The 24,105-nt window shown below is 38.3% G+C and overlaps 1 protein-coding gene across 9 annotated transcripts in view; it reads left to right on the forward strand.

The window, feature by feature from the left end:
* Positions 1–24,105, forward strand: part of EBF1 (EBF transcription factor 1) — a 286,258-nt gene that overhangs the window by 256,640 nt on the left and 5,513 nt on the right. For all 9 annotated transcript variants that reach the window (XM_049829285.1, XM_049829290.1, XM_049829287.1 and 6 more), the window contains 4 exons: positions 16,745–16,810; positions 17,414–17,591; positions 19,104–19,283; positions 23,549–23,743. In XM_049829285.1, the coding sequence (XP_049685242.1) occupies positions 16,745–16,810; positions 17,414–17,591; positions 19,104–19,283; positions 23,549–23,743 (619 nt within the window). The remainder of the gene's footprint in view (positions 1–16,744; positions 16,811–17,413; positions 17,592–19,103; positions 19,284–23,548; positions 23,744–24,105) is intronic.

Genomic DNA, 24,105 nt, shown 5'->3' on the forward strand with positions numbered 1-24,105 from the left:
ACTGAACAAACTCAGTGGAGAAACTAGTATCACTATGCAAAGTTAGCAGGAAACAGAACGAAGAGGACTTTTTTTTTTTTGTCTTTGGGTAATTCCTTCTGTGCAAGCTTGAAGGTTGGACCTCAAGTTCAAGACTCATTAATATGCCATGCACAGAGGCTGAATGCAGCAGGGGTTGGCACATGTCGACTTCTGTATTTGAGGCACTGATGGTTCAATTCCCAGCATCGCTTGCTGGCTCCAGGATCATAATCAAGGACGCAGTGAGTCTCTGTGCTGGGCGAGTACTGCACAGCGCTCTTCCCCATGTCATTAAACCAGGAAGGGCTTTGGCAGTATTCCACTATAGACAATTCTCAGTGGCTACTTAGAAGAGAGTTGGAAGCCATATGGCTTCCACAGTGGAACCACGGGCAGAGAGGGCAAATGTGTGTGAGAGAGAGAGAGACAGCAGAGAAGAGAGCAGTGCTCAAAGCTTTCAATATCTATCCTTTCTTCCATTTCCCTCATTGTCCTGCCAGTGTATCATTGATTCTGTTCATTAAAAAGCTCATACTTATGCATTAAATAAATACACCCCCTACCCTCCCCATTTCTATAAGTGCTGCTAGGGTTTGTGGGCATTATTCCATTTAAACATTACTGATGAATTAGAGATCTTTCAAGAAAGAGAACCGGTTATAATTTTTGTGTTCATAAGGGCATGCAGGCCTTCCCATGGACCAACAAGAGCATTCTGCTGTGTGACTTACTTATCTCTGCAGTCAAGGAGAATTGTTGAGGCCATCAAGGGAGGCTTAGCACATGCTCTACCCTCCAGAGCTGAGGAGTTAACAGCCATGTCTGGGTCAACAGGCATTTCTAAAACCATTGAGACTATCTGAGGAGTTTGATCTCCACTAGTTTAGAACCAGTATTTTCAGAAGTGCTCATTGTTCATGCTTGGAATTATTTCTTTAAATATTCCAGCTATCTGCTGGAAGTAGGCAAAGAAAAAAAGGCAGATTTTGAATTTTTTTCTGTCTCCCAGTGCTTCAGTAGCCAAATTCCAGTGGAGAATGTCCTCCCATAGTGAGAAGAACAGGAGCACCTGGGAACTGGGGTCTTTGGACTGTTAGACTGACAGTTGGTGTAGAGATGCATTTAAAGCAGAAATGCAATATAAAGTTTCTGGAGAAAAAAGAGTGGGAGCTGATGTTGGCAGCTGGGCTATGGAGCCAACTATAGGCCAGAGTCCTGTTCCCTTCTTGTACAGAGCAAATCAGGGAAAGCAGCCAGTGTAGGGTTGTCACGAGCAGATGTGCATGTCTGTACATACACGCACACACGCACAAACACATGCACCAAGAGGAGAGACAGGCAGTACAAAGGTGGTGGGATTAGCACCCAAAGCTTGGAGTGAGATCAAGTACCAGGAATGTGCTGGGCGGTATAGTCTTTCCTTTCTAATACAGACAGGAGGCAGATCAGAGGAAACAAGAGATCTCTGGGGAGAAGTGAAAAGAAATACCATGATGCTAATGTTAAGAAATCGTATCGTCATCCTATAGGAGCAGTCTGTAGAAAGCCTGCCTGTGGAGCTGGGGAATAAGCCTGCACGTGTGTGTGCAATTTCCCTGTCCTATATGTTTGCATATGTGTGCACAAATACACATGTGTTGTTGGTTCTTGCATGCTTAACTGTAATGGAAATCACTAGAGTTCAGATCACAACGACATGTTGAGTCTATTGAGGTTCATTCATGTAACTACCCTACAATCCTTAAAATAAATCCCTGGCAGATATGAGATTCTGCAATTTTGTTAAAACTCCACAGCTATAGCTGTAAAACAGTTTCAACTGTGAGCTAGATTTGAAACACATCCATCCTAAATGATTTAATAACAATGATTCCTCTTTATATGCAATTTCCTAGAATTTATTTGCCGTTTTCACCGCTCTTACAACTCATCACTTGTATTTAAATTAAGCGCACGATTGTTCACTCTGTGTTTGAGAAGCAAGTCATTGCATCGACCCGCTCCGTGCTCTGACATCCTCTCCCTCCCAGTCTGTTGCTTAAATGCTCTCCCTAGGAGACCCCTTAGCCCTCCGGAAAGGGACCTTTACTTCTGGTTTCTCTTCATGTGGATGAAAGTGGAGCCTGCCTCTCTCTCTAGCACACAGAGGCCTCCCTGCTGAGCGGAGAGCACACGTAACCAGGCTTCACCTTCCCTTCAGCTCCTTTTCTCTGGTCAGTCATTAGACCCCCCCCAAGACATATCCCACCTCCTTGCTTAGGACACTAATAGAAGACAGGTGGTTATTCAGAACCAGTGGCAGGCAAAAGCAGTTGCCTTTTCCCATATGAAATCCCACAGCCCTGCCCTTTATCCATTGTGACATGGGTATTGTTTATATTGCAAATAAAGGTTGTCTCTAAATGTGGGTGGGTTGGCCCAGGCTTGCTAGCGGAGGTTAAAATAGCAACGAAGACAGGGAAACTCAGCTTTGCTGCTTCAGACAGACCCAACGGAAATTCCAGAATGGATCTCCATCTGCTAACTCAAGAGACTGTATTTTAACCTAAGTTAGTAATTTTCAGCTAAGAAAATGCATGTTTGGGGTTTTTTTCCACCAAGAGGGTTGTTAGAAAACTTTTGTACTAAGTATGGGCAGGAAGAGGGAGCATGTGAAGAGGAGCTGTTGGAGTTCATCTGTATAGCAAGGAGGGCGTGAGATGTGCTTGGCGGTTTCTACGCTGTACTGTAAAATTCATAGGAATGCAAGATCAGAGTTAAGGTTGGTATTGAACCCTTAACAGTTGGGTTTTTTTCATTTCCTAACAATTTGGGCATTTAGTTGGTTGAGGGTCTTGTTTGGGTTTTGGGGGTTTGGTTTTCAATTTGTCCTATTGAAAATATTCGGAGAGAGAGTTTCAAAGCTATTGGGAAGACGAAGACCAAGACGCGTGAGGCTACTGTGGAAGTATCACCCTTATGGGGTGGTGCATGTCAGAGGCATGTCTGGGAACATGCAGTGAGTCTGAAAGGAGAGCGAAGAGACAGAGCCACGCTGCTCGCTGAAGGGCAGAGCCACATACAAGTGGCTGGCAAGGAGCCCTTTCCTTTCTGAAGGTCAACAGTGTGCATCCACATTTCAGTGAGTTTTCTTTATAAGTGGGTCAGCATTTACTCAGCAAATGATTAGAGCAGATGGTGTAATTTAGAATCTATGACAAAACTTTTAATAGATCAGGGCTAACATGATGACAAGGAGCTCTGCGCCATTCTCCATTCCTGATTTCTGCTTTGCCTTGGGGTAAAAATCATGCCTGGGATTGGGTTTTCTACTCTGCACATTCCATCTGAGCAACTCAAACCACTTGTTTGAACATCCTGTAAGAGGGATCCCCACATTTCTCTATTCCTGTGTCCTTATTGTTATTGGTTTTAAATCCAGCAATTAAGGGAGGGTGGCAGGAAGATACCAAACAGGTAAACACGGTCCCTTCGAGGAGCAGAGCTTTTGAAGGAAAAAGCCACAGTTTGAAGAAAGTAACAAAGGCTGCATTTGTGTATTTTGCTCCATGGAGCTGAAAATATCTAGTAAATTGATCCCGTGGGAGTAATAAATACACATTACTTTATCTTGTACTTCATGTCCTATACCCCTGAGCCTTGATAGAACAACACCACTTAATAGACTTAAAAAAAGAGTAATTACAGTCATTGGTTGTGTGATATTTCAGCCCTTCCAGCCCTGCCTGACCTTCTAATTTAGCTCACCGTGTCTAACTAATGCATTTATATTCATCTTTTATGAAGCATGTGTAGTACAAAATTGACTTTGCAGCCTTTAGCAAGCTGTCTTACCAGGTTTAGGATCTGGTTAGTACAGCGTACTGTATGGCATATGTACATTTACAGCAGAATCTTGCATGCATATGGTTCTGATCAACTATTACTTTTTATCCTTTTGGAAATAAAATAAAAAATATTTATTCCGTTTCATCCTCCCCTCCCCTTCTTAAAGCTTTTATTCATTGCGGCATTATTTACAGCTAAACATGCAGGCAGAAAGATGCAAGCATTTTTAAAATGATTACCACTAATGTTTCTACTTGTCAGAAGTGCTTAAATTTTCCTGCACTTTGTCTAAAAACTTAGCACTTTTACCTTTTAAGAATTACAAATTTATAAGATCTTACCAAGCTGATTTACAAACACACCTGACAGTTTATGATGAATGATGTTGCAAAATGTACAATATGTCTCTCTGTCATTTCTATGCATGTATATATTAAGAAGAAGATTAAGAAGAGAGAGAACCCCCCTCTGAAAGAAACCCTTGAGTTAGAGAGCACACGCACAAATCTCTCTCCTGCGTTTCCTCATAACTTCCTGCTCACTTCACTCATCCAGTAGAGCACAATTGTTCTCTGTGCATTTTCTCCCACCATATGGTATCCTCATTACCATACACTAAGGGTCCATATGGGGAACTTGTGAAGTGAACTGTATTCATTTTAACTGCCAGATGAGCAGCCTTTTGCTTTGCAAGCTTAGCTTAAGTCATCTGCTGTCTTTATGTTGTTATGGCAACACAGCACCAATAAAAAATTCTAATCTACTGTAAGTGTCTGGGATCACAGTATTTTAAATGCTTGCCGTAACTGTCCTCTAAGTGAAGATGCTTGTTCTTTTAGTATGACAAAGGGTTATTGTCAACTCCAGCAGGTGGCAGTAAAGAAATTGTTTCTTTTTTTTTTAACCTTTTAGAATTTTTTTTTTTTTTTTCCTTTTTTCCCATCTCCCCCCACCTCAAAAACTCAGAGAATTACACAACATGGTCAGTCCTCTACATTTCCTAGGATTTCTGATGCTGAGGTTGGAATTGAAGGTGATACTTTTAAGTTGCAACTCAAATACTAAAGGTAGTAAAGTATGAAACTGCGATGGCAGCTCACGCACTTTAGTGACAGAGACCCGGGCTCAAGTACCAATTCACCGGGATTCTGAAGCCACCATAGCTACACAGCTAGTTCTGTTTTGGAGCTGTTTTTTAGCTACATTTCCAAACTCCTGAATCAAATGCAAAGCTAATTAAGAATATCTTATAGTAATGGAAGTAGGCAGCACCATCCTTAAATATAAATCATTTTCACCTCCGCAGGCCACATGATATGTTGCATCTCTGTCTCTCTGTCTGTATTGAAAGTGAATGTTTGTAGTCTCAGTTCATCAGTTCACATTAGCCTCATGCTGAATATTTAAACACAGAACAATTTGAACACACCATGAAGAGAGACAGTGACTGCACTTTCACTTCGAACAGCAAGAGCTCATCTAATAATAATTTAGTAAATCAGCCATTTAGTGGCTCAGTTGTACACTGTATTGTGCCAAATAATATTCAGTTCAACTGTATGCTAGTGAAATTGAAATTCAGACTCCAGTCACATGGCACATTTTTGCTCAATGGAGAGATGAAATGGAAAATCACCCTCCCAATAGACTGTTTGAATGTAGTGATTTATCAAAAATATAGCAGAGTGACAAAATAAACAGGATTTGGTTGTATGTGGTACAATCGATTCTAATTAGCCTTTTATTGTTGTGGTTTCTTCTGCACAGATTATTTGATAATTCAGGATCCGCACTTACATCTTCAGTTTCTTTTCTATATGGGCAGAGAGCAGATATGCGTAGTTGCTGCGCAGTTACAGTCCTTTAAGGCCCAGTCCTGTGGGGAGTGTGGTGAGACCTTTATTGCCATGTTTCGAGTCCTGGCTCACGGGGAACACCATGCCCTCAGGAGCAATGGGAAAACGCAGCTGCTGCCTTTCCTCCTCATGAAGTGCCATGTCTGTTACTTCATAGCATGAAAGCAATATCAGATTAATTTCTTTGCCCCCTTTAAGGCTATCAGGACTTGTAGGGAGTGGTAGTACCTTATATTAGACTAACTGATACAACTGGAAAAAAGCCAGACAAGCTTCTGGGTGCCCGAGCCTTGCTTCCTGCGTGCTGACTGTACCTTTTCTCACCCGTATCAGTGGGTCTAATAAAAGATATTACCTCACCCTACAAAACTTGCCCTGGTTGTAACCATAGACCATTGTGACTTCAGCCAAACTGCTATGCTTTAAGGCTGTCTCTGATGAAGATGGGGGAGAGAATATTTTCCTAGAAAGCATGTTGTGAAGTTTAATTTGTTCCCATTAAAGTGGTGCTTTGAGATCTTTGAATGCAGGGCATTGCAGAAGTGTGAAGTAATGTCTATAATCTCACCTACAGTTTCCATTTCTAGTCTACTTTTAGGTGTTATGTAGTGGTTTACGTGGTGATGTAAAATATGATTGCCGTGTATTTCTCACAACACAGTCCAATTGAGTAGCAGAAAAAGCATCCTCCTAACCATCATGATGCCATTTAGCAGAGAGTGCTGGAAGCAATAGGATGCCTGTTGTCGTAATTCTTCTAAGAAATACAGAGCTTCACAATCTCTACTCAACTGCTGACACTTGAAAACTCAAACATTTTGGTAAAATGAATCAAGCAGTAATGTTTCTTTTATGAGATCTCCTCACGGGAAGGGAAGGTTTGGCACCATTTGGAGATCAGGCTCAGTGATCCATCATAGCAAAGTCAGCTGTCCTGGTGTGTCTCATAGGTCACTCGATCGAACCAGTGGCTCTTACAACTATATTATTGCTTATGGAACAGTAATTGAGGCACCATGGTTAAAAATTACTTGGTCTAATAGGCAGTGAACAATTTGCACTCAATACAATTATAAGCCAAATCATTCATTTCATAACACTTGGACTAATTTATTTGTTGACCTTCTAATATCCATAGCTCTTCAGTAGTATTAACTGCAACTCAGACAAAATCTCTTGTTCATTTTACTTCCATTGATTTTTCTTCCATTGAGGCAATAACAGTTGTTTGAGTACAACCTTTTCTTTCTGTTGTAAAAGTCAATTATGTAACTTATGTTGATATAACTCAACTGGACTGAAATGTCCTCTAAGTACAATAGCATACAGCCTCATGCTACTTGTATAAACACGGATATGCATTTTGGATCTATTTTAAAGAATGTTTTGGAATATATTTGTGACTATAGAAGACAAATTATACGCTTTTCAAGAGGAGAATGAAAACAAAACACAGGAGCATTTTTTAAACCAGTGCCTCATGTATGTAAACACATGGGAGATCTAAGATACAGAAATTTTGGAATTTGTCTCTGTTAATTTTGTTTTTTAGGATGACCTAAGTGTCTTTACTAATAATGCTATAGTCATAATTTCTTCTGGACATTGCATCTTGTCTCTTGAAGTCCTAACATTTTACAATTAGAGGTGCTTAATTTTTCCAAATGTGAGCTGCTGACAAATAAAATGGGTGCAAAAGTACTTTTTAATAAACAGGAAAGAAATAATACTAATATATTTATAATCTGATTGTCTTTCATTTTTTCAGCTTTAAACTATCATGAGAACTTAGAGTTGTTGATGATCGAAAAAGTTACCAAGATACTGATGTATTTTGAAAAACCAGTGGCGAGTTTTGAAGCACAGCCATAAAATATGTTGGTGTAGTGACAATGGTAGTCTTTTCACTCACCACTGAAAAAGGAACCCTAGATTGTGTAAAATGGTGTGCCTGCTTTTACATTGTGGAGGTGCACACGGAAAGATAGTGTTATCTCTGTGAAATGTTGGATAAATTTATTTTCTTAAATACATGGTTAATCAACATTTATACTTCCTTTGGATAATTTCAGCTGAATTTTTAAAGCTGTAAATTAAAAATAATTGTATCAGGAACAAAATATCTTTTGTTTCTGATAAGCGAGTTGAAAATATTTCAGAATATATGCTAGGAAGCACTTCATTGAAGTAGTCTTTCTGAGCCAAAGCCTCTTTGTACAATAAAATACTCTAAGTCCTTTGAACACATAGTTATAAAATATAGTTGTTACACATTTGGCATTTTATGCTTCCCTAGAAATTACCACTTGGTATCTACACGTAATCTATGGTCTGTCTTTTCATTTCAATTGGGTCTGAAGTGGTCCTTCATTGTAATGAGAATGCCCCTTTCAAGAGACTTCTTTTAATTATACCGATGATAAAATGTAAGTGAAAGTAGTCATTTGTAGGGGTTATGACTGAGCAGTGTTTTAACTGTAATACTAAAACCTACCAACATTATTCCAGTCTCTATTTCAACATTTTTATGCACTCACTCTCCACAGAACATAGTGGAATATCATTGTAGGTCAGAATTACAATGCATCTTATTTTTCAGTTTTCCTCCTGCTATTAAAAGTAACCCAAACTCTCAGTTTCTGCTAACACTTCCTACCTGAAGTGTACAATCCAGCAAAGTGACAGTTTCACAGATCTTAATGATATGCTGGGTTTTTTTTGTTTTGTTCTGGTTTATTGGGTTTTTTTCCCCTTCATTAGAAGAAAATCCTGGTGGGTCTTTAATGGCATATAGGATAACACTTGTTTTTTACAGAAAACAGCTGGTTTGGCATACTTAGATATTTATATGAGTAAATGCATTAATAAAGACCAACTCAAAATTAAACGGACAAAACACATATGTACAATTTACACTTTAAGTGTTAGATATCTCTGCTGATTTAACTCAGCAGACATTCTTGCTTTGCAATACCAAACATAGTTTTATATCTCTACAGATTTAAATGAAGTCAGGTGAATTATGCCACCAAGTACCTTCTAGACTTGACCTAATGGGAGAACAATTTGAAAGTGATGCAACTGGACATGTTGGACTGTGTTTGGAAAGTCTTTGTGTATACAAATGATGGAAAATAGATACCAGCCTGTCTACTTGCTGAGTAAAATGTTTTTCACTCTTACAAATACATAATTGGATATCTATATTGTGCCACACACAAAATCACAAGCCACATTTAATCTTTTTTTTAAAATCCTGAGTATTCCAGGGAATTCTTCTAATGGGCACAATGATATGATCTGCAGAATAAAGCTTCTAAAACAGCCTGTGCAGTATCTTTGAACAACGGTCTCAGAATTTAGTGTCTCTGTTCATTTTTCCAAATTCTTTTTGAGTTTACTTAAGTCCAGACCCTTCAAATAATTCAAAACATTCTTCTTCTTCCATAAGGGGACTTTGACAACTTTCCAAAAATATATGGGTATAAAATGGTCAGGAGAAGACTTTGAGTAATAACTCTTTTTTTTTTTTTCCTTTTTTTTTTTTTCTTGCAACTCTCATCTGCAGCTGTTTTCAAGAAATAGGAATGTTAATACTATGAAGAGCAGAGGAAGAACTATCAGAAAATCTTACATATGCCAAACCAAAAAAAAAAACCCCACCAAACCCAAACGTAAAAGCTCATTAATCTCAATAATGAACATCTGCTTCAAAGTACTCTAGATGCTAGTACAAATAGTTTGGGGTAAATTTTCAAAGAGAAATGCCTGAGGTTCCTATCCAAGATTGTTTTGTACATGTCTCTATATATTTTGCCCAGGGACTGAAAGTAGCTATGGCACATAAGGAGAATATTATGCACAAAATGTGCTTTTAGGTCATTGTGGCAAACCTTTGAGGTCAGATAGAAGAAAAGAATCTAATGTTATCATTTGTTTGTTCATATGTTCATGGACAAATCAGGAATAACATTCTTGTTGTCTAGATAGATGGGAATAGTATGAGTCACTGTAAACTGGTGGAATGGAGGAATTTCTGTAAAGGAAGTTGGTGAAGAATTTTTTGCTAGCCATTGAATTGAGTTTATGTGGACTTACCCATTCATGATCTAGTTTGTATATCTCATTTGTTTTGTTTTCTGATTCACTGGATCCGACAAACTGATCATAGTATGAAAGGTGGGATTGCATAACTAAGGAAAAATACGTGCAGAAGAACTGGTCTTTACATGCTGGGATAAATACTGCAGTCTTTTGTACAGCATGAAAAATGTGTTTCCTTCGTGATCTCACTATGTTTCAAACTGAGGGGATCTGTCCTTAGATCCTCACAGTGTGAGCTTGCAAGGTCACCTGTGGGAAATGCTGTAGAATTACCATAGTGTCAATTTCTTAATGACAGCGTTAGTGACTCCCAAATACGACTGACATCTACCAGCTACCAGTTGATGTGTTGTAGGATGTGAATAGATATGAGTACAATGTAGTAATATCTACCAGCCATGTTCTGTGCACCTGGAAGGTAGCTTGGCCTCGTGAGTTAAAATTTGACAGCCCCTGCAGATAGCTATAAATGCCTTTTTCTGGTAAACTTAGGAGTCTGAGGCAAGACATACTGTAAACATACTTAGAAGAATCAAAGTTCTGAGGGACATCGGTGTGGGTCATGTAGTCACCATTGGATAAAGTCCCTAAAAGAGGTGATTTAAGCACTGGCAGAGTGATTTTAGTTCTGCATATCTGCTCTCACACACCCACTCTTCTCCTTTGGACTTAGAGACCTAACATTAGCAGAGAACTCCAGAGCTTTTAGCAACAAAACCATCCAAACTACTTGCCAGCTGCTTCAGTTGATGATAATATGGTGGGAGCATCCAGACTCTCAAATGTCAGTTTATTCAAAGACTTATTCCAATGCAACTATATTAGTGTTAGTTTATTCCATGCTACTGTGTATCTAGATGGAGTACACATATGTGCTAGCTACTAATTCTGTTGCCATTGTTACGTGCCCATCATTTATGGAAATGAAGACCAGCGGCATGAGTGGTGTGGATTCAAAACGGAGGCTGATACTTTTTTTTAGTATCTAAGTACACCATATTAACAGGAGGTTAATAGGGGTAAGATGGGAGACTTGCAAGGACAGACTTACAGGTGATCGTCATAATCTTGTTGCTTCTTTTGTCAGCAGTATTTGCAATGGGGACTGAATAGGGTGTGTTTTTCCTATTGCTATGCATTTATCACCTTTGTGGTTAAGAGGAGTTTTAATCATCGATTCTCAATGTTTATGGCTAGATGCCTGCTCGCATTTGCACTTCAGTGTTTGTTCTTTCTGCTGCCTCATATAGGCTTTCTATATTTTATTTATAAGGTTGGCTCGTTGTGGAGCAGGTGGTAAGGTCATGCATGACTGTTTTTAGTGCTGTAGATTTAGGCTGTGATTTTCAGTTTGGGTGGAGGCTGATGAGACTACGATGACTTGGAAAAGCTAAGGTTCTAGCTCCCACTGTAGACTTATTTTCTGGAAATTGCCATTGACATTCAGTGACAGGAATTCAGTGCACTTCCATCCTATAGGCAGCGGTAAGCAGAACCTTATTTTTTTTACCCCTCAAGTAAAGTATGTTGTCTTTCTCTCTCATTTTGCCTTCCTGTCTATATGGTGTTTACTTCTTCAGTATGATTCAATTATAATATACGGAAACAATTCAGTTATTTGTTTGCTAGAGAAGTTTTCATCTTTGTGTGAGTACAAATATCTTCTTAGTGAATTGGCCTTGTTATTTTATACTTCCCATTAGGCTGGCATAGTTCCCTCAGTTTTACAGTAAATGGGGGATCTTTACATTTTGAATGGCTTTTATGAGTCTTTCTAAAACTATAATTGCTGAAAATGATACAATAATGCAGCTCTCAGTGTAGATGTGGAGAGATGGGAGGTTCTGGACAGGCTGAAACTCTTGTATACTGAGCTAGATGGCTGGCACTTTAGATCTGTGGCATCCTTTTAAATGGCTCTCTACCAAAACGTTGGGTTTGCCTTCACACTTGAAAGAGGTGTTCACAATTTTATCTTTATCTTTTAAAATATAATGCATACACAAATTTTAAGTTTAAGGTTAAAACTTAGTTCTAACACACATATCCTTAACTATTCACATTTATAGTTTCACCCGTTAAAAAACAAAGGAGAAGTTTGAGCACAAATTATTTTTATTTTGACTTGAAATTTCAGAATGTGACCTTTCCAAGGTGAAGAAGGGAACTGGAGTCTGATGTTCAACATTTTGACTCCGCAGAAGAGTTTTTTTCTTGCAAGTAGCCATGAGAGTAGGAAGTTAGAAGGCAGAGCCAGGAGGTCAGACATAAGAGTCAAGGAAGTATGAATGACATCATCATCCCTAAGTACCCTTTCAGAAGATGAATGAGCTCTCTCTTGTATTACAATGCTAAAGAGCATTAGAAGGTGATATGATATCTAGACAACACATAAGATAAATGCCTCAGAGTATGCTAGAACAGCTTCCCCCCCACGCCCTCCACAAGCACATAAATCCTTTGGGGTGGTCTCAATAATACAATATGTGGCTGATGAGTATTATATATTGTGGTCAGCTTCGTCTTGACAAAATTCATTTAGATTTAACAAGTACCTTGAACATTATCTAATTTACTTACTTAAGTCAAATAACTCAGTGTAATTCTAGATACCCTTTAGCTCACTAGACCTTCTGGGACACAGAGCGGATTTTTTTCACTAGTTGCTGAATAAAAAGTAAGCAGATGTCAACAGAAGAAATATCCCATCTTTTTTAAAGCTGACAGAAAATGTGTTTATCATGATAAAACTTGACACAAAATGTTTTCGTCATGTTAAAACTTGAAATGGAAGTTTTGTGATCTTAATTCCTTCCTTCTGAAGGAATGCATGCCACAAACAAAACATGCAGATTTGCTGTAATGTTGGTTCAAGGTACCTGCTGTCAGAAGTGGATTCAATCTGAATTTCAGTCTTCGTGCTTCAAAAGCACAGTCGTTCCGGTATGATTTATATAATCTTTCCTACAGTAATTTTGGAATATGCAAAGTTGCAGCAGACTTCACTACCCAGCCTCCTCTTCAGCTTATGTAAACATCCCTTAGTATTTTCAGAAGAAAAATTTGATTAGAATATTTAATTACATTCTTGTTTCAAAAATTAAAAAAGTAAAAATCCCTCAGTAGAAAATCAGGTTCAGTTTGGAAGAAAAATGGCCTCTGGATCTGTGGCGTGTTGCTGCATGGAGGGCAGAGTTCTGATGCATCATGTTTAATCACTAAAGTAATCCTTCCTCTTTTCAATATTTGCTCTGTTGGTTTTTTTTATAGAAATAAAATGAAGCTCATTTGAAATAAAATGCAAGATAAGAAGACCCTCACTTTAACTCTAACTAAATGCTGTAAAGTCCTTTATTTTAAACTGAAAACTGTCAGACTTTTAGCATTAATAGAAGAGTGGATCTTTCTTGACAAATGCCCCCATAAATTAGATATTAGCTTTAGTCAAACTCTGTCTCTCTCAGGAAATATTTCCACTTGCATATTCAATTGGAAGGACCTTACATGATGCCCACTTACTGCTATGAAAATCTAGGCTTCTGAGATGAAGGCAAAGAAAAATTTCTGTGAACAAAGGAGTAGCTGGAATAGCAGACCTTGAGCTTATGCAGAGATTTCTTTTTATGGAACGTGAGTTTCACTCACTTTTTGATGTCTGTCTGCTGCTCTGTCCAGCTATCTGTCTGTTTATCTATCACCATTGCAGTGGTAACATGCAGTATCAATTGGATTTTAAAAGACATAGATCTTTTATATTAGCTGTCCTTTTTTATAATACCTTTTACAAATTTAATCAATGCATTTTAATATACAATATAGTTTAAGTGCAATATACAATAAATATTCAAGCTTCATCTTAAACATGCTCTAGCCTTTAAATTGTTAAAACTGCAGTGCCCTTTCAATCTACTTACATAATGTCATAAAATATACATTTCAAGGTAAATGAAGTCAGCTACTTCAATTTAGTCCCTCAAACTGGTAGTAAATGAGAGGTTAACACTATGGTGCCAAACCCATTATTGAGTAAATTTAGCACCTTGGACAGCTCTGTAAAATCTTTATTGCTTTCCTGACCTGCTCGTCATGTTCTGTCTATGTGTTCAGTGGCTCTCAGCTCTGATTGAAAGGCAATATATTAGATCCCGAACACAAACATGCTCGGGGGCTGCTTCACTGTGAGCGTAATGACATGGAGGTGAGAACAATTTTCTGGTCACCGCAATCCAAGCACCTTGCAAGGTCTGTTGCTCTAACTTATAGAGGACTTTGGGGGCTCCTTTGTATGTGGAGTCGTAACAGTAGCTTCTGTGGTAATTTAAGCAGAGCTGCAAAGGGTTTAAGGCGCAGTCAGAAAACAAGAAGTTAATGTCTTGAGTATGTCTGTCGCAGCATTTTACTGTGTATTTTTAAAGCTAGTTTGTGTCTATAGGAGCTACCGTCAGCTCTTCAATAGAAGATACCACTACTTGAGACAGGAGTTTTGGTGTAACATCTACTTTGTATGATCTGAAAATGTCATAAACAAGAAATGCTTTTATTGTGTGAAAATACTGTTAGAGAAAGTATGAAACTCAAATTTACAGTCTCTGAAAATGTTGAAAAAATATAACCATTGACTAGCTAGGAAAATTGAATGTTACTTGTCAAGCATATTTCAATAAAAACATCACAACAATTAGTTTTATTTATATGCAATTTGATATGGCATCAAAGAACTTCCGATGTTTAAGAACTGGAATTTATTTGATATTAGGCAGAGTGGCTGTAAGATTCCATGTAATTACCTCATTTTTTAACATGGTCTTCAAACTCTTTTTTAGATGCATTCTAAGGTTTTTAGCTCAGCATTACATAAATAACTATGATTAGTCAGGTAGAGCAGAAATGACTATTTAAACTTTTTTTTTTTTTTTTTTTTTTTTTTTTTTAGTAATTTGGCATAATGACAGCTTAGGTTAACAGTATTCCAAAGCACTCTGTGGGCTCTGTATCACATTCTAATTTTCCATCAGTGAAATATATAGTGCAAACAATTTCTACTGAAGTGAAATAAATCCTAGTTTGCGAAGTCAAACACCTGTGCAGTAATTTTCCACCTAAAATCATGGATTGAAAAAGATAACATTTTCCAGTAACATCTCTGTTCTTCTCTAGTTTGTACCTTCAGTATGAGGCAAAAAGGGCAGCTCAGTGTTCTGATGAGTCTGGTAAAGCAACAAGGATTGACTGTACCTGGACGTTGTTTGTAGTCTGTCCGTCCATGATTATACTGCTAACTGTTGTGGTCAAGGTACACAAAAATATACCCCAAACAACAACCACAACAGAAAGAAAAAAAGAAAAAAAAAGAAACCAAACAAAAAACGGAAAAAGGCTGTAGCAACTTAACTCCTCAGAATCTTTTTCAAATGTAGTGATTTAAAAATCCATCAATTATATATTACATCTCAGTTCTTATATGGAAAATCATTTAAATGTGTGTTCTGAGAGAGGGGTGTGTGCAGCAGAAGGCAAGCCTAAATGTTTACTGGGAGTACAAAAATCCTCCATCTCATTTTTGAATTTAGGACATTATATATGTCATAAGTAGTTACTGCAGTATGACAACTATTTTATCTTATATTATAGAGAATTTAAAATTGAAAAAAATGCTAATATGCATCTAAAAGCTTGTCATTTGAAGAGTTGTTCAAGGATTTTTGAAGAGGTTATGGTGACAGCAAAATGAACGCAATTATATCTCTATTTTCTGATCAGAGTCTACAGTATATGAAAATTGAGCATTACTGTTTCTTTTTGGTATAAAATATGGCTATTGTGTAAAATATTTTAAGTTAAAAAGTTTAACTTTGTAGAAAACTGTAAAATCCTTAGAACTGGTACTATTTTTGTGAGCTACTTGCAGAAATATACCGTGGTGAATAGCATTTTGTTAGTATATTCAAGCAATACTTAGGGGCTGGGAATTGCAAAAATATATTGTTTTACTCAAAGGAGAGGCTTGACTGGTTTTGATCAGCCAATTGGGAATCTGCTAGATGCTTTGAAAGAATAAGAAAAAAAAAATTATTCTAGGTTAATTCTGCAACGCATTTTTACATTTTCTATCAGAGGAGTTCATAGAGATTTTTTCCACACTGTAAAATGTAAGAACACAGGAAATGCTATCATTAATTGAACGAAGGTTTAAAATACTCTAAGAAATATTAAGTTAAAAAGAACATATAGGAAAATGGAGGGAAAAAAAAATTGCCCCAAATGGAGAACTAAATCCCAGATTGTTTTAAATTCTGCTGGCCATGCAGGGAATGTTTCCAGGAAACACTGCACCGTACTGGGCCATTCTTACCTACAGTGTGTGTTTTCCTCTTGTGCATCATTTTATGTACATGGATCCTACCCTGACCCACCATATCAGGATACAAACCAAAGAAGTTGAAAGGTTACATTACCAGTAGCATAGGACTGATTGGATATCTTTTGAATGTGGCCTGCTGGGTAAGGTCACAATTCCTGCAGTATGCAATTAAGAATAAAATAAACACATTGAAGGGATTCATAACATGCTATGAATGACATTGATTGCAGTAATCTTTTAAATGACCTCAGGATTGTATTCTGCAATAAACCAATGAGTGGTTTATAGTGCAGATGGTAGAGACAATTGAGTGATGTATTTTATTTTGCAGCACCAATGATTCTCACCTTTTGACTTGATTAAGCGTGTGTGTGAATAGGATGAACTAGTGATTTAACACCATTCAGTGGTTGCTGAGAGTTGTTACAATTAAGGTGTACCTGGTGGGAGGAAAAAAAAAACCACACAAAACACGGTGCAACTAATGGAAGAGTATAAAAGATTGTAATATTTGTTTTTTCCCCACAAGGAGTTTATTGAACTCAGAGGAATGCATCTGTTTTTATATTGACAGGAAGTAATACTTAAGAGGGCTGCTGATTTAGTAGAAGCACTCTATGGTATGCCACATAATAACCAGGTAAATGCATTCTACTTCAGCAATTCTAAAACATGGCTATTTCTTAGATGTATAGATAGATCAGGGGCTAAAGGTATGTGATACTACAATGTGAGACAAGAATAAATATAGAGGGCAATGTCATACCTGGAGTGGGGTTTAGTTTGCTTGTTTTCTTTTGTAAAGGGTGTGAATTTAGTGCTTGTAAAAGCAACCTGTTATTAACCCTGGAGGCATTTGCCCACTTTCACCAGATACTATATAATATGGGCAATGGTATGCATTATGTCTCGCCACCAGTGATTTTTCAATTTTACCCTAAAGGTAGCTTTTAAGGTAGAGTGAGTCTAGGCTCCAGCCCCATTCTGCCAGTTGGTCTTGTTATACAGAAGCGTGGCCGCTGGGACTGAAACTTCCAACTCTCTTACCACAGATGTCAGGATTTATCATGAAGGCAGCAAATCTTATAAGCATTAGCTATCAGTCAGCCAACTGGTTTAGAAAGACAAGCATCTAGTTTTTGCCTTTGGACAGGGAAATATTTCATTTTAGTATGTAAGAAAAGGTTTGTTAGAGCCGCATTGGTAACTCATTTATTCCTTTTTTCCCCTTCTTATCCTCTAGGAAATAATCCTGAAAAGAGCAGCAGACATCGCAGAAGCACTCTACAGTGTCCCCCGCAATCACAACCAGCTCCCCGCCCTTGCTAACACGTCAGTCCATGCAGGAATGATGGGAGTGAATTCCTTTAGTGGTCAACTAGCTGTCAATGTTTCCGAAGCCTCACAAGCCACCAATCAGGGTCAGGAGAAGACTCGTCTTCCTCTCTCTATGAAACTTTTCTGATAAAAGTCAGGGAAACGTGCAGAGCAGTGGAAGAGTGCTAGGAGCACGCCTAGACAGACACCAGCCCACACGCAAGCACAACCTTTGAATGACACAATACTGTCATGGGATGGGCCTTGCTTTAGTGACTTTTGCCCCAATTTGGGAAAACCACTTCTGCATATAGCTAAACAGCTTTTCCTTCTGCTCAGGATAACACTTGTATTTGTGTTTAAATCCCACTAATTTTAAAAGGATTTCTATGGGCTTGAGCATGTGCTTAATGTTAAGTACTGGCTTATATATTTTCCTAAGCAAGGATGATCTCTCAGTCTGGGGCCTGTGTCGCATTTCTTTATAACACAAAAGCATCCCTTGAATATTTGTCTGTTTGGTTTGGTTTTGCAAGAGACATAATATTGGCACTGATTTTTTTTCAGAGTTTGAGATTTCTCTAGATTTTGAAACTAGCAAAAAAAAGAAATATTTACAAAGACACTTCCAGAGCTTCTCTGATTTCACTTTGTATAAAATCAATATTGTTTCAATTCCTACAGTTAAAAATAAAAAAAAAAAGTGATGAACATTTTTGTAAAAACCCTTTGCATTTTCCCTTCTCCTTGGCTCAGCTCCATTTATTATCCAACTTAAAAATCCACTTTAATGAGAAAGTATTAGAATGCGGCTGTTTTCTAGAAGGGCAGACAAAATTATTTTGCATTACACTAAAAAAATAACAATGATTTTTAGATTAAAATATTTTACGGATGTACTGTGTGGTAGGAAGAAAAGTTGGCATTTTTTCATCTAGGACTGAAGATGTGTTTTGTATTTCTGTGCTTCTAGAAACAGATCTTCTTTTTGGATATTTGGATATGAGTTTCCCCAAACGTCATTTCCAGAATTAGGTAGAGATTTAAGTTTTAACTTGGTGCCAAATTGGATAGTCATTTTCTGCCAATGTAATGATCGCACCAGGGCAAAAAGACTAAGGATATCCCACTACTTTGAGAAATATAGCCTACATTTTCTGAAGCGTGCAGAGAGCATCTATTTTGAGATGCGTTAAATGAGAGCGACATCAGAAGAGAGTTAACAGAAATCACATGCTTTTAACATACCTTAAGTCAGTATGTACTCCTCACTTTGAAAATGTAGGTCATGTTTATTCCATTTCCTACAAACAGCTCTGTTAGAGTGAGTGTTCCTGTAATACCCAATGGTAATCTTTGCTTGAGGGCATGGGTTGCCCGAGGAGCTGCGAAGGCTGTAGCCTCCCTCCTCCCCCGTTGTGCTCCCATCAGCAATGACCTGGGCAGCCAGGGTTCACAATTTGGGTTACCTGGTGGTAGTGGTGGTCAGTCCTGGCCCTCCCCGAGCACACCATGCCTGGACTAGGTAGCCCAGAGTTACTGGCTTGTAGCTGTTTGTGTAAGAGACTGTTCTCGGGCTAACACCAATTTCTAAATGTATTCCCTCCCCACAAAAGGTTTTACTCGCAACTCAAGCAGCGTGTCACCTCATGGCTATGTGCCAAGCACCACCCCTCAGCAGACAAATTATAACTCTGTCACAACAAGCATGAATGGCTATGGGAATGCTGGAATGTCAAATTTAGGCGGTTCTCCAACCTTCCTGAATGGATCTGCTGCCAATTCTCCCTATGCCAGTGAGTATTATATGGCTTTTCTGTGTTTTGCATGTTTTCATTAGAAAGGAGATGGTGACTTTTCTGTGATACTCAATATCTCGTTTCTATTTTGAGTACTTGAAACAGAGCTTGGTGCTTTCTCTCCTCTCCAAGGCACTGACCTTTGGAGACATTCGTGTTGCCAGCAGTGCTCTTCTCTGTATTATTATTATTGTTGTTGTTGTTGTTTGTTTATTTAGGGAGTCTCATAAGAGCTTAAAAAGAATAACGTCTCTTGTGATTTGGGCTGATAGTTTCATAACCTGCCTTGTACTCTGTAAATAAAAAACGCTGTCCTCAACATTGCTAGAAAGCAGGGAGGGCATAAGTGACAATGTCCGTTGGAGTGGATCAAAAGTCAGTTGTCAGTACACAACTTTTTGTTGCAGTGGGTATGAAATGAAGCTAAGGATATTTGCTGCAGGAAGAATAGTTTTTTTCCAGCTGTAAGTTATGAAGGGCAGAAAAGTTTACTGTAATAAGGCTGACATTTCCATAAGCTGCATGATGATGTTTCCGAGACCTCTGAGCAAATAATATGTTCATAACCTTTATAGAAATTATGAATTACTATTGGGCCTAATCTTGATTGCTTATACTCCATTTGCTTTGTAAGTAGGTACTACATTGAATTCACTGAGAGCTTAGTATTAGTCAGTGAAATGTGACAATGGCTCTTAGAGTTTGTGTTTTAGTGTCCGTACGGTGAATGCCCCAAAGATGTAAGTCATACAAAGTGTAAAGAGCTTACGGTGTACAGTGCCAGCTGTGGAAATATTTATGTGTAGGACTAACTTTCTGCATTTTGATATTAAAGGTTTAGTAACCTGTTTAAATATAAATACATTTCTATTGGTAGAGGCCTATGAACCTCTTCTGCAGCCGCTCTCACAGCTCAGGGAGAAAATTAAATGAATAGGACCTGCCCAATTCCTCTGACATTACTCATGTGGCAAAAAAGGATTCCACTGACATCTGTAGAAAGCAGAATCAGGCTGGAAGGTCTTGTCATGTAAATAGGTTTACAGGCTGAGACCCTAGCACGGACAGGATAAACCTGGACATACCAAGGTTTAAGCAGCAAATCTTAAGTTTAGTGGTGTAACAGCAGTAATCAATTATTTTGAATTCCATTGCCAGAGTTCAGAATTAAAAAAGGGATGGTAACCTTGATTTTAAAAATTACCTCCAAGGCTTCTTAGCTGCTGCAAATTTAGAAGAAAATATTTACCCACATTACTAGTACTTATAACCTGGGAATTGCTAACCGGTTATTATTTTTGTACTCTAATAATAATGTAACATGTAATGTTACAAAGTACCTTACTTATTAAGTTGAATTTACTGTCATAGAATCTGCGCACTCTGAATTCATAATATAACATGATTGATGAGACATTTCTTTTTGGAAGCAGATGCCAGTAATGCATTTAAAATACTCTAGCAGTGTATTATTTCATATTTATGAACGAAGTCCTCTTTAGAATAACACTTCACTTCCCAGCCCTGGATCTCTATTCTTGTTATATTTTGGGAGGTTTTCTTGGTAGTTCTGTCATTCTGCTAATGCCTAATCCATTGAATCAGAAAATGCTTCAATCATGACCTGAAAATTAAAAGGTGGCATTCTTAATTAAATCAATAAACTAATTGCTGTATAGTAGCAATTCAATTTAGGTGCTTTGATTGCTCTCCCTTAGCAAGTACTTCCAGACATAGAGTGACTTCAGACTAAGATTGTATCTGTCAGACTGTGAAACTTTGAACAGTTAATTTCCATTAATTGATTTCCTCAGTGTTAACAAATATGATATCAGATTCTCAAATAAGAACTTAAATAGGGTGATTTTTATCTACATAAATGCAAATAAAATAATAATTCAAAGCCCAGATGATAGGAATTTTACTCTATAATACGTAATTATTCATAGCCCCCTCATGTATATAAGCAGTTTCTAAACAGGACAAAGAATGAAAGTATAGGATCTTACTATTGGTCCTTCCCTTTTTTTTGCTGGATAAGAGAGGAAACTGGCAATGCTGTCTGAGTATAGAATTAGTTGGCTTTGTGTTCATGAAAACAAATTCACTTAAAACCTCAGTGATAAATACATGAACCAAAGATACTTATCCCGCTATATAGTAAAATAACAGTTTAAGGATATATGGGTTTAAAACCTGAACCTCCTGTATAGCAGGTTTGCATTTTGGACAATCAGCTTAGTCCCTAAAAAAAGGAAGCCTTATGTCTACACTTATTTAGAAAAAATGAAGACTCTCATTTTCTTCAGTCTTGTAGTTGAAGCCAGATCTTCATTTCATGTGTAGCAGAATGGCTTGGTTGCTTAGCTATTCCAGCTGAGACTCCAGTCGATGGCTCTGAATGAGAATGTCGTATTGACTGTATTCAGATGGTGGCCATAGATCCTCTGGGAGAATTATTTGTCTTGACCATTATAAAACAGATTTTCACTTTCAAAATTCTCTATCTCGGGTGAGATATGAAATACCAGCTCTATTCCTGTGCATAAATAAAATGGCCATGTGAGAAATATGACTGTTTTTCATGTCACTGAGAATTCCTGGGAAGTCCCAGCAGTAGAAACTTTCCCAAAGCTGATGGATACAGGGAAGCTGGAGACTGACTTGGTACTAGTAGTTATGACATGGAAAGCATCTCAGGCCATTGTGAGAAAGGTTTAGTGGTTTCTTCCAATGGGAGATAAAAGAAAAGCATGATTTCTGTCAGTTATCCACACATTTTTTGTACAACAGATACCAAAACCACTAGTGCTAGGAGACCAAAGGAGTAAAAAACTGTCAGACCAGCCATCTCACTGGTTGCTTCTTGCTGGACAGCCTCCATGTATATATATATATATGTGTGTGTGTATAGATGTATATATACACATGCACACACACATATATATATGTCATGGTTTCAGACCAACCAGCAACTAGGCACCACGCAACTGCTCACTCACTCTCCCCCTCCCAGTGGGATGGGGAGGAGAATTGGAAAAAAAAAGTAAAACTTGTGGGTTGAGATAAGAACGATTTAATAACTAAAATAAGATGTAATACTAACACTACTACTAATACTAAAATATTATAATAACAAAAATTGTAATGAAAAGGAGTAACATAAAATTTTAAAAAAAAGATATAAAACCCAAGAAAAGACAAGTGATGCACAATGCAGTTGCTCACCACCTGCTGACCGATGCCCGAGCAGTGATCCGCCCATCTCGGTCCACTCCCCCCAGTTTATATACCGAGCATGACATTCTATGGTACGGAATACCCCTTTGGCTAGTTTGGGTCAGCTGAACTGGCCATGCTCCCTCCCATCTTCTAGGGCACCTGCTTGCTGGCAGAGCATGAGAAACTGAAAAAATCCTTAACTTAGGATAAGCACTACTTAGCGAAAACTAAAACATCAGTGTATTATCAACATTATTCTCACACTAAATCCACAACACACTGCACCAGCCACTAAGAAGAAAATTAACTCTATCCCAGGACAATATATATTCACAGCTTTCAGAAGAAGTCCTTTTAAACCCTAGTTCTTGCAGGGTTTGAGAGAGGAAAGAAACCCAACCATTTTTGCTGACTGTTGACAAGCAGGCTGACTGGATCACCACTAGGACCTCTCTACCTTCTGCAAGTTTGCTTGAAACCCCATAGGTCTTTCTGGAGCCATCTTGCTACAAGGAAAGCACGGCTCAAAATGCTGGGTTTGGAAACCAGTTAAAAACTCAAACTTTTCCAAGTTAAAAATTCCAGATCAGGATTTGTACTTTAACCACTCTCCTTGCCCCTCAGTTTTGTAAGCCCTGAGTTACCTACACAGTCTGGATTCCCTCTTATCCACCTACACAAAAACATTACAAATTCGGACCAGGGCAGTGGCTAATGCCAATCGCTAGAAAAGTTTGAAAAAGGATGGCAAGACAAAGTTGTTGTAAGAGTAAAGAGTTGCATTGACAGAGAATTAAGGGCGTGTTTAAGAGCTCCTAGAATTTCTGCTCCTGAACACTGCAAAGCAAACAAAACAACAAGTGGGTTTCCTGTAGTGACTGATCATGCTCTGTGAACAAACAGAAATCTAACTGCAGTAAAGGCCTTGGTCATTTGAAGTTAGACCCAGTGCATCCAAGAAGCAGAATTCTCTTGTTTCTGCAGCCTGCTGATTACTAATACTAAGGAATGCCTTTTGGGGCGTCTTTTTTTTCCTCTAGTTGTGCCATCAAGTCCGACAATGGCCTCCTCCACTAGCCTCCCCTCAAACTGTAGCAGTTCCTCTGGGATTTTCTCCTTCTCACCAGCCAACATGGTCTCAGCGGTGAAACAGAAGAGTGCTTTTGCGCCTGTTGTGAGACCGCAAACTTCTCCTCCTCCCACCTGCACCAGCACCAATGGCAATAGCCTGCAAGGTAGGTGAAACCAAGTCTGGAGCATAGGTGGCTGCTCTCAAACCCGTGAGCTCCTAGTGCCTTGCAAGGCTCTAAGCGACACTGAGTTGTCAAAGGGGATAGAAGACGATGGGGGATCCCTGGTGGTCTCTGTCCTAAAGTTTCCTCCCGTAAAGAGATACTGGACTCCACCACCAGCCCACCTAGTACCATGCAGGTGTTTGGCAACCACACTATCTCTGACTCGACTAATACTGCTGAATTGAGAGGCTATGTCTTTTAAAGCACAGACCTACTGTTATGATAAAAACGAGTAATATTTCAGCTTACTAATACCATCCTTTTTCTTTCTTTCCTCTCTTATTCCCTGTTGTCGTCCTTTA

This window comes from Accipiter gentilis, chromosome 26 (assembly GCF_929443795.1).
Source record: "Accipiter gentilis chromosome 26, bAccGen1.1, whole genome shotgun sequence".
Lineage (NCBI taxonomy): Eukaryota > Metazoa > Chordata > Aves > Accipitriformes > Accipitridae > Astur > Astur gentilis.